This window comes from Bombus vancouverensis, chromosome 12 (assembly GCF_051014615.1).
Source record: "Bombus vancouverensis nearcticus chromosome 12, iyBomVanc1_principal, whole genome shotgun sequence".
NCBI lineage: Eukaryota > Metazoa > Arthropoda > Insecta > Hymenoptera > Apidae > Bombus > Bombus vancouverensis.
Window position 1 is genome coordinate 6,026,231 of NC_134922.1, and position 16,995 is coordinate 6,043,225.

The 16,995-nt window shown below is 33.4% G+C and overlaps 1 protein-coding gene across 2 annotated transcripts; it reads left to right on the forward strand.

Annotated features, from left to right (window-relative positions):
• Positions 1 to 77: 77 nt before the first annotated feature.
• Positions 78 to 15,192, forward strand: LOC117155495 (uncharacterized). 2 transcript variants are annotated; one of them, XM_033331533.2, is made up of 7 exons: positions 78 to 1,423; positions 3,431 to 3,641; positions 3,726 to 3,849; positions 4,035 to 4,080; positions 5,484 to 5,574; positions 5,661 to 5,858; positions 5,988 to 15,192. In XM_033331533.2, exons 1-7 carry the CDS (start codon positions 1,278 to 1,280, stop codon positions 9,444 to 9,446), a joined length of 4,275 nt encoding a protein of 1,424 aa, XP_033187424.2. In that variant the 5' UTR covers positions 78 to 1,277; the 3' UTR covers positions 9,447 to 15,192. The 2 variants fall into 2 exon arrangements, with proteins under 2 accessions (XP_033187424.2, XP_076479501.1); XM_076623386.1 differs by lacking the exons at positions 78 to 1,423; positions 3,431 to 3,641; positions 3,726 to 3,849; positions 4,035 to 4,080 and adding exons at positions 4,090 to 4,246; positions 4,425 to 4,549.
• The last annotated feature ends 1,803 nt before the right edge of the window (positions 15,193 to 16,995 follow it).

The window sequence follows — 16,995 nt, forward strand, 5'->3', positions numbered from 1 at the left end:
TCCGGAAGTTTAAAGTTCTAAAACTTCTAATTGATAAACTACGTGATTCATACCTATCGTAGACTGAGAAAAAGTTCAGGTAGGTTATGACGTTGGTCATAAAATATTAGCCAAGTTGAATTTACGATACACACCTGTGTTTACAGTTAACCAATGCAACGTGTTTGCTACGTAGAATTATATTGATATTTAGTTTAAATTAATTCAAGTGTACATTTATTACATTCGTCGGTGTCCAGAAGATATTACAATTTGTTGTGCAACACATCGACAAGAGTAACGTTTTACAATTTTTATTTTTAATGAAGTGGGATAAATTTTATAAGTGCACAAATGTTGTGACAAGGTTAAGTAACCTTAGTACCTCAAGCAAGATAAGATATTACAGAATTTTTATTTTTGTTATTGCAATTAAAACTATTCGAAAGAGTAATAGTATTATTTTCATAACCAACCTCATGGCCTGCCAAAAATTAATAAATCAAGTTTTTTAATGTGGTGTACGATAATATAAAAATAGAAACTTCGAAAGATATTTCCGTACAGTAAATAATGTCGTATATAATTGATTATCCTGAATGTTTGACGTATATCGAGCTCTAAACTTTACCTTAATTATAAATAACAAATCTACGGAACTTTACGTAAAAATGCAGCAGTTTTTATGACGAATCTTAAAAAATAAATCTCGTTATTGTGATGCATTATCGAAACATTGATTCTACTAATTTATTACGACTATTATACGGAAAAGAGGCTAATTTTGTAAACTATTAAACAAATAAAACGTCCATAAACTAATTTTAACAATATCTTCAAGTTTCGTATTAACCTTTAAACTACGGCAGTTTCATGTCATAAAATGGATAAAATATAACAAATGCCTACAAAAGAATTTCTCAAATTGGTTTTTCATTTGCTGCACGATTCTAAAGCAGTGCCGTGAAAAACAGAAGACGTCATTTCCGGAATTCAAAATGGAACCTTTTTAATATGAAGTGCATATTGTATAAAATAAATGAGAAAAATAATAGAGAAGGCAATTTGAAGTATTTATAAAAAAAATAGTTTCATATTACAAAGAGAGATATTTATTCGATGTGCAGTTATGTTTCGCTGTGACAAAGTTGAACAAGTATGAGCTTGGGTATGGGTTTTGATTAGCGTAGTGACGTGAAGTTTTCAACGTTTGCTGTTTGTGCATTGTGTGCTCGCCGCCAGTCGAGCTGACCACTGTGAAGTGCGCATCGTTAGTACCTAGTTGTGTGTACATATAAATGGCGGCTGACGAAAAATGGTACTTCACGAAAGAACAGCTAATAAATACGCCGAGCAGAAGATGCGGCATCGACGCAGATAAGGAACTGAGCTACAGGCAGCAGGCAGCAAATTTTATTCAGGATATGGGACAGCGGCTTGTGGTGTATCCTTTTAACGAATGCATGTTTAGTTGCGTGTTTCTCAACTTCCCTTTCCCCCTATCCCCATTGTCGTTTTACGTTTCCTTTATTCTTTCTATCAATTCAAAATCACCCCCAAACTATCATATACGATTATGTGAATGGATCCTCTTTACACATTTATCTTTTAATACTTGAAATTTCGGTATTCACGTAAAATTCCTATCTTGTTGTAAACATGAGTGACGTGCGAAAGAAGAGGTCACGCGTCATGATTACGATTCTCCATATTGAACTTTACTACGTTACCTTTGGTATACACTGAATTTCGAAATATTTGTGCTATTCGGTATATTCATATTGATAATAGAATAATGCTAGTCAATAAACGTGCTTATTAGAATCTTAGTATTCAAAAGGAGGGCAGAGAATAGGGTCATGGAAAGGTAGCATTGTTTGCCAAGCTATGTTTGACAGTAGTACCAACCAGAATTACAATTTCTGCTTATATTTTTTACGCAGGTATATTATTTATTATATTTTTCATTTATATATGTATGTACATATATGTATATAAATGCATACATGTATATATATATATATATGTGTGTGTGCTTAAGATCGGATCGGGACTGGAGGTGGTTCATCAATGCTACACTATAATGCATTGTCGATGTTTCATTATATCAGTACAAAAAGTAATAGAAGTAATTGACAAAGGTTACAAAGAGGGGACAATAAAAATTTTGTACAAGTAGTATTCTCTATTCTCAAAATCATGCTGTACGAAAACAATTAACTGTGAACATTGCAAACAGATCAGACGCTGTTTTGCTTGCATAAAAAGTAATATAGTAAATTTAACATGTACTAACTTATTAACTAGCTATGAAATTCACACTAGTTTTGCATTAAACTTGTACTAATAATACTAGATATTTAATAATATCCTCTATTTCAGGAATATTTTAGCTATATTTTCCCAATGTAGTATGTAGAAATTCTATTTCTATTTCCTATAATATTTTTATGTTTCAGATTTATATTTATAAAGATCATAAACATATTAATTATCTTTCCAATTGTGAGAACTTCAGCATAGTCTTCATATTATTTGAAATTAGAGGTTTACAAATGTGGAACTCTTTTAAAGACAGTCATATTAGTAAATTGTAGTTTTACTTTTCTGTAGTGCATGTATAATAATACTTATTGTAGGCAAAATACATTAATGATGTCTAATATATAGTGTAATACTTGTTTTTCATATTATTCTATATTTTTTGTATTGTAACTTGTTCTGAATTCTTCATTTGTATATTTTCCTTTTAGTAAAATAACAAACAATTAAGATATGAAAATTAATAATATGATAGAAAGCATAAATGAAGAAGATCTTAACATAAGTAAAATACAGATGAAAATCAAGAATATGCATCAAAATTATGTGATTTATTTGACCAAGTTTTTCATATTAATGTAATATAGAGATTAAATAAAATTTTTTACGTATAATCTGTTGTGCCCCCCATTTTTTAATCTTACCATATAATTTAATAATTTAAAAATAATCATTAAGAACTGTGTTTCAATTATGTTTATTGTTTTAGTAATTTTTATTTATATTTATTATTATGGGAAGTTGATATTTTTTAGATATTAAAAAATTATATAAATATGTGGCTAGTATTCCAATGAAAAATATTTAATGTAATATATTATTTTTTATTATTTTATTTGTTTACATATTCCTAAATAACTTAAATATTATTTTTGTAATTACTTGAAATAATTATATAACAATATCTTTATAATAAGATACAAAAGAAGTCAGAAAATATTCTTTTTATAATGGATTGTAATAACAAAGGTTGTTGTCCATGATTTATATTATATAGCACAAATATTTCTGAAATTTGTACAATATATATATAATTTTAGTAAATTTAATAAATAATTGATTATAAATATTATGTACATGTTAATAATACATTATTTATTTAATATTTTCCTTAATTAGATAAATATAGGTCACAATTATGTATCAACACAGCAATAGTGTATATGCACAGATTTTATGTATTTCACTCGCTGTCACATTTCCACAGGAATGCAATTGCAGCAGCAGCACTATTTTTAGCAGCAAAAGTAGAAGAACAACCGCGCAAGTTAGAACATGTTATCAAAATGGCACACATGTGTCTCCACAGAGATCAGCCCCCACCTGATGTCAGATCTGAGGTAAAATAAAAGAGATTAATATCAATAGTAACATGTATGTAGTTAATGATGAATTTAATCATTGCAACGTATTTTGATTTATAGCAATACCTTGAGCAAGCTCAAGATCTGGTGTTCAACGAAAATGTTCTACTACAAACATTGGGGTTTGATGTCGCCATTGATCATCCCCACACACATGTTGTTAGATGTTGTCAACTGGTTAAAGGTACGTATGTTATGTTTAAAAAGGATTGTATAATATTAATTTACTACATTTACATTTTTCCTATATTTTTTGTGAAGATATTGATTCTGTAATGATAAACTATAACGATAAACTATGAAATCTTACAAGTTTAGATATTGTTTATAAAATATTTTAGTTAAATGTTTGCATTCTTTTTTTTGCAGCGAGCAAGGACTTAGCCCAGACTTCGTACTTCATGGCATCTAACAGGTGGCTACACATTATTTCCTAGTATCACTTACTCTTAGCAGTCTTCTGGTCAAATAGATGCCAGCTGGAGTATATTTCCAAGCTATATTGTCAGGCAATAGCCACTGGCGCAACATTCTGACCTATATCTTTTTTAGAAAGCAAAGTAAACGTGGAATAAAATTGTGTAAATATCTTTGATAAATAATACAATTCTTTGCTTCAAAAGGAACGTTTTTGAATGAATGAATTTGAAATATTGCATCAAAGCATGAAAATGAAACAGAAATTTAGTATAGAAAAGTTTACTTTGATTTCATTTACTTTTTTCTTCAGTTCTAATGTGAATGTTTAAATGTCAACAGTAACTTTTGGGGAGGAATGTTGCGTTGCAGTCGCGGTAATGTCTGATTCTAAAGAGAACGTATGCCAAAGCGAAACGAAGTTTATTTCGTAAACTAAGTTCACGATGAGGATTGCTTAATTGAAGGTAAATGAAATATTCTTAAGGACTGATCGTTTTCTCTTACATTACGGTATATACTGTCCAGCTTTTATTTTTATATTTACATACACTTATTTTTAAGCAGTAGATGCACAAAATAAATTAAGCGTGAGTGAAATGAATGTGGAATTAATGTAATGACGAGTGAATGTCCAAAAACATTTAATGATAAAAGAAGGATAATTAGCTATACCGATAAATTATATTTTACAATAGTAATCAAATAGTAAAATTATGGTACGGGCATAGTCTTACTATAATCCATTCAAATATTATTTAATCAATAATATTTGAACAGATTGTAATTACGACTAAATAATCAATGTAAATTAAGCCTTAATCTATCTCTGTTGTTACAAAGAAATCATTTTTGAAGATTTATACATTTTTCTTTACTAAGAAATAATTTTTAGCGCAAGTTTATAAGATATTTTATTTCCTGAAATAATGCATTCTCAAACAAAAAAATATATAGCTTAACATATCTCTCTATCATGGGATTATGTTGGGCCAAACTTCGGTAAATTTGTTACGATACAACAGAGTGTTGTAGGGCTTATGTTTATTATTACTATGTAGAAAAATATCGCATATTGCTTTAGCTAATAACATTTGTGCGTAAATTTTTGTGTAGCTCATCGCGAAAAAGTATCACATTCACATATGCTGTTTTTTTAACTGTTTTGGAAACGTACTCTTTGGAATTAAATTCCGTTTACGGAAAATATAATTGGAAATATTGTTAATTATTTTCAACGAATCGTAAAAATTCGTCTTGGTTTTATCCCGATATTACCCATGTTTAATGGAACTAGTACTTTGATTTTATAGTACAGTTCTTTTTATGCCGTGGGTTATATTTCGTCTTCACTGTTCATTGTTCATAAGAGAAATTTATAAGATAATCTTTTCTTTCCAGTTTGCATTTAACAACCATGTGTCTGCAGTACAAGCCAACGGTAGTTGCCTGCTTTTGCATTCATCTTGCATGTAAATGGTCTAATTGGGAGGTAAGCATTATTACTATGATTTAGGTAAAGTATTTGGCTGTAAATACTTGGCTATAAATTATAACATAATGATTATTTGCTTACAGATACCACAAAGTACGGAAGGGAAGCACTGGTTCTGGTACGTCGACAGAAGTGTGACATCCGAACTATTACAAGAGCTTACAGCAGAATTCCTCCATATATTTGATAAGTGCCCATCAAGATTGAAAAGAAAAATAATGAGCATATCCGCTAATCAAAGTCCAAGCATTAATCATCCCAGTTTACCGAACTCACCCTTTGTAAGCATTTTTATTAAATATATCATATCATAATATCATATTAAATACTACAAAAGAATTGTTATCCTACATTAAAGTTAATATAATAACTTCAATTTATTAGATAATTTTACTTAATGTTTTGTGTAGGATGCGGAACCACGCAAGGTACAATCTCCTGCGACGACGGCCGATGGTGGACCTACATTCCACACAAATCGACCTCATCAAGCGGAGAAACAAGAAGAAAAGAAACAGAATGCTCCCGCACCTGCGAGACCTCCTGTAGATTATCGGGAATATCGAGAAAAGAAAGAACGCGAGCGTTTGGAAAGAGAAAAGGCATCAGTTCCAGCATCAGTTGCGCCAAGTCATGTATCGGATATTAATAAGCACCATTCTCATCACCACAAACCTGTATCTAGTACAAATGTGCTGAACAAACATCCGTTGCCTCTTGGACAGAAGACACTCCATCATAATCATCATCATAGACCAGATATAAAAGTTGGACAACCGGTGCCCCAGAGGCACTCGAGTAGTACTCAAGCTAGGGAACCAAATCGTGATCCCAATAGACAGAGGTTACAAAGAGAATACAGTTCGAACACTGGTATAAGTAGCAGTAGTTGTAGTAGTGGTAGTGCTCTCCATTCTCACAGTCATGTCGTATCGAAGGAACAAACTTTGGATAATTCTATAACCGATTCCGTTACTCACAGATCGGATGTTGGATCATTACAAGAGCCAACGCCTCATGGGAATATACAGGAGAAACTTAGTAATAATAATCATAGTCTGCACAGATTAAGTGGAGTAGAAAGTAAACATCAGGGTCATGATAAAAGAATGTATGATCCAAGGCATAAACCAGTAGAACATAGGAAAGATAGTGAACAAAAGCCATATAAATATCCAGATCCAAGTAGAATCGATCGACAAAGAAAGTCTGATACGTTGGAGCAAAGGTGTGAAGAGGTTAGAAAGCTCATTGAGAAGTCAATACCTCCACCTAAACCGACGCTTGATGTACCATATAGTTCAAATACACAAAAGCCGTCGTCACACCATATAAAATACAATCAGTCAGAAAAGTTACAAGGTAGTTCTGGTGCAGTGCCGACCGATGTGAAACTTAGTACTAGCCAGAGTTCATTTTCACAAGAAAAGTCTCCGAGTAACTCCGTTTCATTGCTTAGTCAAAAATCATTATCTTCGAAGACAATATCCAGTCAACATACAGCTCATGGTGTATCACAAATATTAAAGGACACGATTAAAAATAGTAATTCTCAGTCGTCGAGTTTATCCTCGTTGAATAATCTTGACGACCCAAAAACTGAAAAACGACCGCGGCATGATGACACAGACAAAAGTTCGTCCGATATCCAACAGAATGTGTTACAAACCCCCCCTGGTAAGCCGAAATCGCTATTCAGTCCAGAGAAAGTACCAACGCCTCGGGAATCTCATTCACAGAGGCTTAAGACTAAACAAAAGACGCCGCCTTCGGCTGCAAAAGTTCCTAAACAAGAACGCGTACCAGACACATCGATAGGCTTTAATTTAGTATCACCTTTCGCAAGCCCACCAGGTTTGCAACAGCAAGAAACGCAATCGGTTAAACGATCGGCTAACGATGTTTCTGCAACGTCCCATAAAAGGCATCGCACGTGTAGTACTAGCGAAAGTGGACAGCAAGTGAAAGTAAAAATGGATGATACGACGTCCAGTTTCGAGGCAGTTAAGATGCTCGGTAGAGTACCGGAACTGATACAACCTATTAGAGATAATCCATCGGCGAATGGTAGAGCCACTCAAATTGCGAATGATATGAAACCACCGGAGCTCATTAAACCTTTTGATTCAGAGCCAACGATATCACGTTTTAGCACAATACCTACACAGCCACAGATATCATCAAATCAACAGGGTTTGACGAATGGACTGGATACTAATTTAGTGAAGCAAGAGCCTCAAGAATTCCAAATTAAAAAGGAAACCTATAAAACAGATATACCAATAAAGGCTGAACATCAGATTAAAGGAGAATATTTATCTCCAATGAAATCTGCTCAAAGTATAAGTGCTCTGCTTCAGGAACCTTTAGCACCCATGCCATCGTTATTACAAAATATGCAACAATTTAGTCAAATACCACCACAACAGCAAGTTCATCAGGAACAATTTCAACAACAGCAGTTGCAACAGCAGCAACAGCAACTTCAACATGAACAACCACCACAACCTCAACATCAACCATCGATATCTCATTCGATGTTACTCGCACAGCAGGAACCCGTTCAAAGTCAGTGTCTGCCTCTATCATCGGTTACCGAACCAATGATAGCTTCGACCGTAGATATAAGTGCTCTGTCTGGCCCCGTACAAACAAATACAGAATCCATTCTCTCTGTACCAACATCGACGACCATAACCGTCGCACCCCCTGTAGAAGAGAAGAGATCGGAGCATCACAAGAGTGAAAAGAAGAAAAAGAAGGAGAAGCATAAACACAAAGATAAGGAGAAGAGTAAAGAAAAGCACAAACACAAGCATAAAGACAAGGATAAAGAAAAGCATCGAGACAAGGACAAAGAAAAAGGAGAAGAAACTGTGCCTGCAGTACCTATCAAAATCACAATTCCTAAAGACAAATTGAATCTGAGCACAGAATCGACAGGAAGCACCGGTGCGAATACAGTGCCAACTGACAAAAACAAGTCGCCTCAGAATACTAGTATCAAAATTATTATTCCTAAGGAACGACTGAAGAGTACGGACAATGTATCTAGTTCACCGGGTCAGTCCGTAGTTCAGGCTCCGCTGAAGATTAAAATCCGAACGGATGGAATCTCGAGGAGTTCCGGCGCGCCCTCAACGACGGGCAGTTCGAGCAGCATCGTTCCAGAGTTCACGAACGAAAGTCGGAAGCGCGATCGTTCTGAAATGAAGGAGAGTCCAACGACTAGTGTTCCGCCAACGAAGAAGCAATCGCAGGTGTCCTCGGTGGGTTACGGGCAACACCGACTAGGCGAACGGCAGAACGGCAGACACTATAGTTCAGGCAACAATAACAAGGTACGTGGAGGCGGTAGAGGCGGCCGCCAGTATATCGGGCGTGGTCCACCACCAGCAGGATCGGCGGGCCATTACAGTGCTCCCGGCCAGCGCGACGGCTACTATCAGCAAGACACCTACAATAGTAACAATGCCCGTAATCCACACCATCCTCATCCATCCTCAGCTCGTGGTGATCCAGGTTACTCGAGGGCTGGCCACGTAAATCAGACCCAACCAGATTCTTATTTTTTTGCTAATTACCCGCCACCCTCGATGTTCAACCCTGCCGGGTACATTTACGATCCTGTCATGTACTATTCACAATATCAGCAACAGTACCCGATGTATCCGGCGGGTAATGTCATTATAACACCAGACGGTGCTATCGATACGTCTGTACCGCCACCATCCTTACCACCGAATATGCGACAAAATCAAAGCATGATCCCAGTTCCGTCTACTCGGCAGGAACCCAAGACACCACCACCGTTACCGAGCGGACCACCTCCCAGTTCCTCACCACCACCACCTCCACCACCGGAATAACATTCGTACAGAAATCCTGTCTTGTAGTGGACTTAAGAGGTAGCTTCCAAAGTAGCGATAGTAACTGCAGCCACTTCTTGCTCCATTTTCTTTTATATCAAATGATTGACGGACTGGGAATCGTGGTAGTATAAGTTCAAATTTTGAAAATTTAGATTTAGTCATAGGCGCTTCAACTCCGAAAAGCATTATCCTATCACGCATCATAAAAATTCCATAATTCATTAAGTCTTTTTATATTAATAAACACAGAACGATATTTTATGAAAAATACTAGTGGACTGATTTATATCACTACGATTCTCAGTCCTCCAATTGTCTTCTTTCTATTCATTATGTTAGTTAGTTGATTTTTTAAATACGTTTAATTTGATATACTCAACATTCATTGAATATTCCATTGATTGTGTATCATCATTGAATATCTTTGTGTAAGTGACATAGAATATCAATTGAAGTATCTTTGTATGAAAGATAGAATAATATCGTAAGTCATAAAAAGGTTTTGAAAGAAAAAATAATGAATGTTATTTGTTTTATAAGAGAAGGCAGTTTGGAGTTTTAGGGGCTGAATAATAGGATGGAAAACGAGAAAGAGAAGTGGCTGGAGATTCCCGTAGAATGAATTTTCGATCTTGAAGGAATACACTTTCACCTTGCCTCTATCCTCTCTGCTCCCTTCCAGTTTGTGAATGGTAGAAGTAGCAGCATGTCAGACGATCTCTATTCCTCTAGTGTTAAAATTTATCATTTCGATCTTTCAACCTTTGTACCTGTAGCGCAGCTCCTTAGAGTAGTTAAATGAGTGTAAGCCTTCATTGAAGAGTAAAAACGAAAAGTTAAAAGTCTTGTGAGGTCCATGCGACCTAGGGAGGATGAAGTAACTGCATCAAGAAGACGACGATGTTGCGAATTGACGTGCTATATGTAAAAAGGAAGTGAAAATATCGGGTCATTTTATTTTACTCAAGAACATTGAAGAAGTTCTTCAATTACTTTTTTGTCAAATCAATTAAGAATTATTTGATTATAAGATATTTTCAAGGTAGCTCCTTGAATCTAAGAAAAAAGGATAACATTTCACGACAATCATTTTTTTTATTGTATATATTCTAAATTATATATAGTAATTATATATGGAAGATGCAATTCTCAGAACTATTAGTAATTTTTTGTTTCACGTTAAAATGTCTTCTTTGTCGAAAAAAGAAGGTAGAGACATGGGGAAAAAGAAAACGTAGGTGCACTATAGTATTTAGGTCAGCAACCTAGTTGCTAGTATGATGCACATAGTTGAAGAGCTTACGAGTAGAGTAGTTCAATATTGTCGAAAAGATTGTCGTGAATATTAATGTACGAAACACTGCCAGATCAAAATTTAGAAAATAACTATATTTTGCGCTAATGGTCAAATGTCGATAGATAGAGAATGCTCAAAAAAAATCTAGAAAAAGGGAGAGTAACTTCTTTCAGCCTTATTTCTTTTTCTTATTGTGTATATATCATATTAACTATAACCAATTAGTACATTTTTTGCGAAGCTACTCGATCGAATAAAGTTCGAGGTGGTTGAAAAAAAACAATTCCTTTCTAGCAAAGGATTTCGGAGAAAGGGTGGTGTGCAGAGTGTTGCGTTCATATAAAATCAAACTTTTGCATAAACGGGTAATATGGCTAGAACAACTTACGAGGTTACTTAAAAACTATAAAGAATTTAATAAATTACGAATAAAAATAAAAAAAAATTACAAAGAAGAAATACGGAAAGGAAAAAAGAATTAATGTATAATCGTATGCAGTGAAGTGATTGAGAGTGATTAGAAAAACATAAATGTATTATTAATACGAATTTAAAAGTGTATGTATTTGTTAAGGTACATATAATTTTGTTGAAACTAACATGTGTATTACATCGTCGTTGTTTTTATACGCGGATAAAATAATATTAACAAAGATTCTTTCCGACTAACCCTTTGCAGTCCGATTTATCTTTTTGTCGTTTCGTGTCAGCCGAAGCTAATATTTGCTAAGCTTTCTGTGCGATACTTTCAATACTATCCCTTTCTTATTCTAGCATTGAACTCTCCATCGAACATTTTATATGTATATGATTTAAAACATATCTAGAAGAACGAATACAATGCTCCACGATATTGTAATTATTATAGCACATTTATTGTTGGATTATCGTAGGATTCGAAAGGAACGCAAAGGGTTATTATCGCGTTGTTCTGCGTGCAATAGGAAGTTGCATTTCTATTAGTATGGAAAGAAAAATAATTCTATAATTACGAAAGTTGGAACACAGCTCAAAAAAGATGCAACTTCTGTATATGACTGTCGTTTGTTAATGTGCGGCATAGAGTGTTGAGCAATTGTGAAATATAATTACGATTATAATAGATGCGATATGAAGTAATGGACTTCGTAGAATTTGCTCTCATTGTTAGTACAGGATAATTATAGATTTGTTAATATCGCGATTTTTTTTTTCATTTATCTCTCGTATACGAATTAGAATACGCGGCCATCATTGAAGTCTGGTCAGAAAATCGCGATTGATAATTTGGTTAAGGTTTGATTTAGACGAGTTGTGCATTATTATTGATATTTTGCTGAGAAGGGCTGCTATTCGACAACTTTTATATTGTTGATGATGGAGTGTTGATTAGATCGTAATATTGCTATTTGAAATGTCATTTCTAAAGCTAGAAAGTTCTCTCACAATTTTTAAACAAATTCGGACGCTATATTGTCTATGTTCTTTAGAATCATTTCTTAATCTATATTTATCTTTGATGCAGATTGTAGAATCAGTTTTTTGTAGATTACAGAAAATTAAATTCTGCTCGAGGAATTTTACAATTTCTATATCTTTGACTCATTTTTGCATATAGGACGACTTCTTAATTTTGATCATGTTACATGTTACCTATTCTGTCGAATTACTCAGCGTTACTGACACAAAATCACAATTCATCTATATCGAACCTTAAAAAATCAGAACAACAATGTAACGATGATTCTTTAACCGTGCGTAGTTTCCTATTAAAAACCGATGAGCACGTCCTCACATCACATCAATGGTATTTTCAATCAGATATTCACAAATGTATAAAGAGAGCCTTTTTACTAACGTTTATAGAGTTGAGAGGATGGCATGCTTATGAGGGTTAACGAGATGGAAACATGCGACGGGATAAAGATATTATTTAGCTTTTCAGTTTTTTAGATGTCGATGAAGAGACGATCAGATTTGTTCATATTAAGTTCTCTGAATCTGAAGAGAGAATTCTTTCTTCAGCGTTTAAGCATAACAAAATAGTCCATCTATTTGTGTGACTACTTAAGAACTTTCCTACCTAAGATTTTATTTTTTACATTCTCTTGTACAATGATTTCAACTTTGATCACTGAGCGTCTTTAAGTGTATATGTAGATTGTTTTTATATTTATTTGTAATAATCGTGGACGCGCGTAGACCTTTTTTCTCATTTTTTCTCTCCCACTCAATTCTTAACGATATATCGCATGTTGGACAATATATATGTATATTATATGTATATATAATATATATATTATATATGTATATTATATATGTATATTATATATGTGTATAATGTATATCATATATGTATATTACATATATGTATAGAATAAAGAATATATATATTATATATGTATATATGTAAGCAACAAATTAAATATAGAATGGATATTATCTCAGGAACGTATAAGAAAAGAATGAGAGATAGCGTGATTAATATATTTAAAAATGATATATATATTATCTATTAAGAATGCGTTTGTATTTACATAAAATATGCACACGCGACACACGTGTGTCGTGCAGCCATTGTGACAAACAAAAATTTATAGCGTCGCTAAGCGTTGTGGCACCAATCGATGCCTTTGTTGTTATTGTTATAATTATTGTCACAATTAGGACCTAGTATTTTGAATTTAGATCATTATATGTGTACTGTGTGATTGCTATGATCGTTGCCTCTCACTGGACTTCTCAGTGCAAAATTCTGTAGTTTGTTTTATATCTTACTTCTTTAGCGAGACCAGAATGCCTTATATTTAAAAAACAAAAGAAAAAGAATGTTTAGTTGTAGTTTATAAGAGACGAAAATAATTAAAAAAAAAAAGAAACCGTGGTTTTTTTCTTAGCGAGTAAATATTCCGCGTGTAAATCGAATGACTTGTGTATAAAGAGATGAAGACAGTGTATAGAAATTTGCACAAGAGAAGAAATTATTTTTCAAAGGCACGTGTATACTTTTAAATTTTGTCGTGGGTCTTTCGTAGAATATGTTACGAACAAATATCGCGAATGAATTGATCGAGTCAATACGAATCACTGAATTTTGTTAGGTCGTGTTGTAATACGATATATATATAATTTAATTTAGGGGGAAAAATATAAATAAAGAAGAAAAAGAAAAAAGAAGACAAGAAACATTCAGGAAGAATGTGCGCGAAGTTTTCGATTTTATTATACTTTAAATACTGATATTATATGTAAATGTTTTATTTTCCAAAATTTTCTCCTTCAATTATTATTAATCGTAATTAACGCATGAATTTCACCGTGCAATTTAGTGCTTTATCGGTAACGACTATGATTGTACGAATATTAAATATATTTCTACTTTGATTATGAAAAATTAGTGTCTTATTTGAACAATCACATCGATGCTTTGTTCTTCCTGAATATGTTTTAAAGCATCAAATGGAAAGAACAAGAACCTCTTAGACCTAGCCTTTAATCCAACGATAATAAATGTAATCCAAAACAACACAAAAAAAGGAAGAAAAAGAGTGTGGCGCAGAATTCGCAGGATCTATGTGTGTTGTCTACACAAAAGAACTGAAAGAATCGAAAAAGAAAAAATAGATCACTAGTGAGAAACTGCGAGAAAATCAAAGGGATCGGCCTACGTAAAAAATTGTGCAATTGTACGAGCCGTATAAAGACAAAATAATTGCTAAGGTAAATTATATAGGTTTTGTACTCTCTGATAGTAAGAAGTTGAAAGAGAATTATCTATATATATATATATATCTATATATATATATATATATATTAATATAATAGTAATAACGATATATGAGCCCACGTATGTGATCAGCGATCGACACGTGTGATATAAAATTTATGAACTATTCAACTCATAGAAGAGGAACACCAGATGTGTAAAATTTTGCGAACACTGCATCGATACTGTACACAATGTATATCTCTATCACTTGTCGCGTACGTTTCCTGCCATATTCTTATTATAACAGAATTGGATGTATATTTTAATATAGAATCTTGCGATACTACATTTTTAATTATACGCTTAAAAATTTTGGGGACTTCATTCATTAAAAATTACACATACCCACGTTATTATTTTTGTAAAATATATCACTCATTCGATGTTACCTGCCTACATATTTATATATATACATACATGTGGATATTCACGAGTAGAATTGAAATTTCCGTATTTGGATTGTCCACAGCTATCGATTTGTCAAAAAGAAACACGCAGGTGCTTATACACACGTATATATAACATTTTAATTTTATAGAAAAAGAAGGATAATATTATATATAATTTTATAAAATTAGACTGTTCAAGCCCACACGTCGCGGATAATTACGTATTATTACGACAGGAATCGTACGTGTCATGTGTTCGACCAAGAAAAGAAATAATCATCGAAAATAAACGTTCTGTGGAAACGAAAAGTACCTTAGTGATTATTTTGTCTCTTTCTTAACACACCATATAAAAAAAAGATATTAATATATGTACACATATACTGTGATACATGATGCTGTGCATGTATATACGTGCATATATGAATATATCTTGGATATAATAATTGCACACCATATATCGCCGCATCTTCTTTGTGTACTAACATTACATCACAGCTATCAGTATGTAATACGATTATTATCATGCGTAAAAGTTCATTTTTGTACGCTATCATACGTGGAAATTAATAGTATTTCTAGTATATAAGAGACACGGCAAAAATATCTCGATACACAAAACATGTTATTTGATTTTTATCTCGCTTGGTGGAGGGTACTTGTAATGTTTGCCTACACATTATCCTCGAAACGTCGATGCTATTGTTATCGTTGTTTATATTTAAGTGTATTGTGTGTGCGTGTAATTTTGCATGAGCATGCACGCGATAGCTAGCTTTTTGTGCTGTACGCATGTATTCAGTTCTTCTTTTCTTTTCTTTCGAGAATTATGCTTTAATTTACATTTCATTTAATTCTCACAGATAGCAAGTTAAATTTGGGAGGGGGGGAATGATAATATTAGGCGCCATCTATTAGCAATACTATGACGTTTACTTGACTTTATTCCACTTCTTTATTTGGTCTTTTTGAATATACATAATATTCATCCGCATTCCGTATAGAAGCTTTAATATCATTCGTTCATGAAGTCACTTGATGTTTCTCGATTTAATTCTCAGTTAGTCGCGTCCATAAAATTGGAATTCATTTGCGTCTTTTTTTAAAAACAGTAATTATGATTCATAATTATTTTAACTGAATACCTGTAACTCATTCATATAGCTATACGAACACTTATCACGTGTCTGAAACATGCATCGAGGAATACGTGTTTATTCACTAATTCCTAAATTATGCGTCGCAACGAAAAATGGAATTGCAATCGATACCGTTTAATCGGCATATCTTATTAATATTAATTTCTTTTAATTCAATTTCTATAATAGGCTGATGCAAATTAGCGTATTCCTCATCTGTTTCTTTTATAATCGACAAGAAAAGAAGAAAAGATAACGGAAAGAAATTTCAGCGTTTAATGATCAAATAAGGAGTAAACCAACAACATCAAATAATTCTGAAACATTCTACCAAGGAAATAGAGAATTTACTTGATTTTATTTCGACGAAACTGGATAAATATCGATCAATTTATTATTAGTTTTTTAAAACAATTTCTTGGAGTACCACAGTTCTCTTTGTATTTTCAGGAGAAACACACGTCTAGCCATCACAAAAGTTCCAGCAAGCTGTCACAGTCTCAGCAGTCTCACACGTCGTAGTATCCGGACATCAGTAGAAGAGGATGTCGGTAAAAGTCTCTTCAGGAAGTGCTCCGAAGTAACCTGATTGATATCCATCCTGAAAGGGGAAAATTCACCTCGTTTTGCTTCTTCGTCCTTGAAACTGCGTTGAGATTCCAAAGCAATGCAGCTTTCATCGTCGTCCTCGTTTCTCACAGTCGTCCCAGATGATCAAGAGGAGAATAGATGTTCGTTAGCTGTCTGCTTCATCCGTTGCAGCATTCTATCCAAAGTTTACGATAAGAAGGGAATAATTCTTATAACAGTTCTTCATATATGGCTGCATCGAAGATGAGAATTCACAAAAAGAGACGCAAGCTTGACGCCTTAACGTTAACCAAAGTTTAACGTAAATCGATCAGCGATTTATGCTTTCGACTAGAGAAAAGAACGAAAAACGAAAAAGAAAGGGAAATAATTAATCTTACTC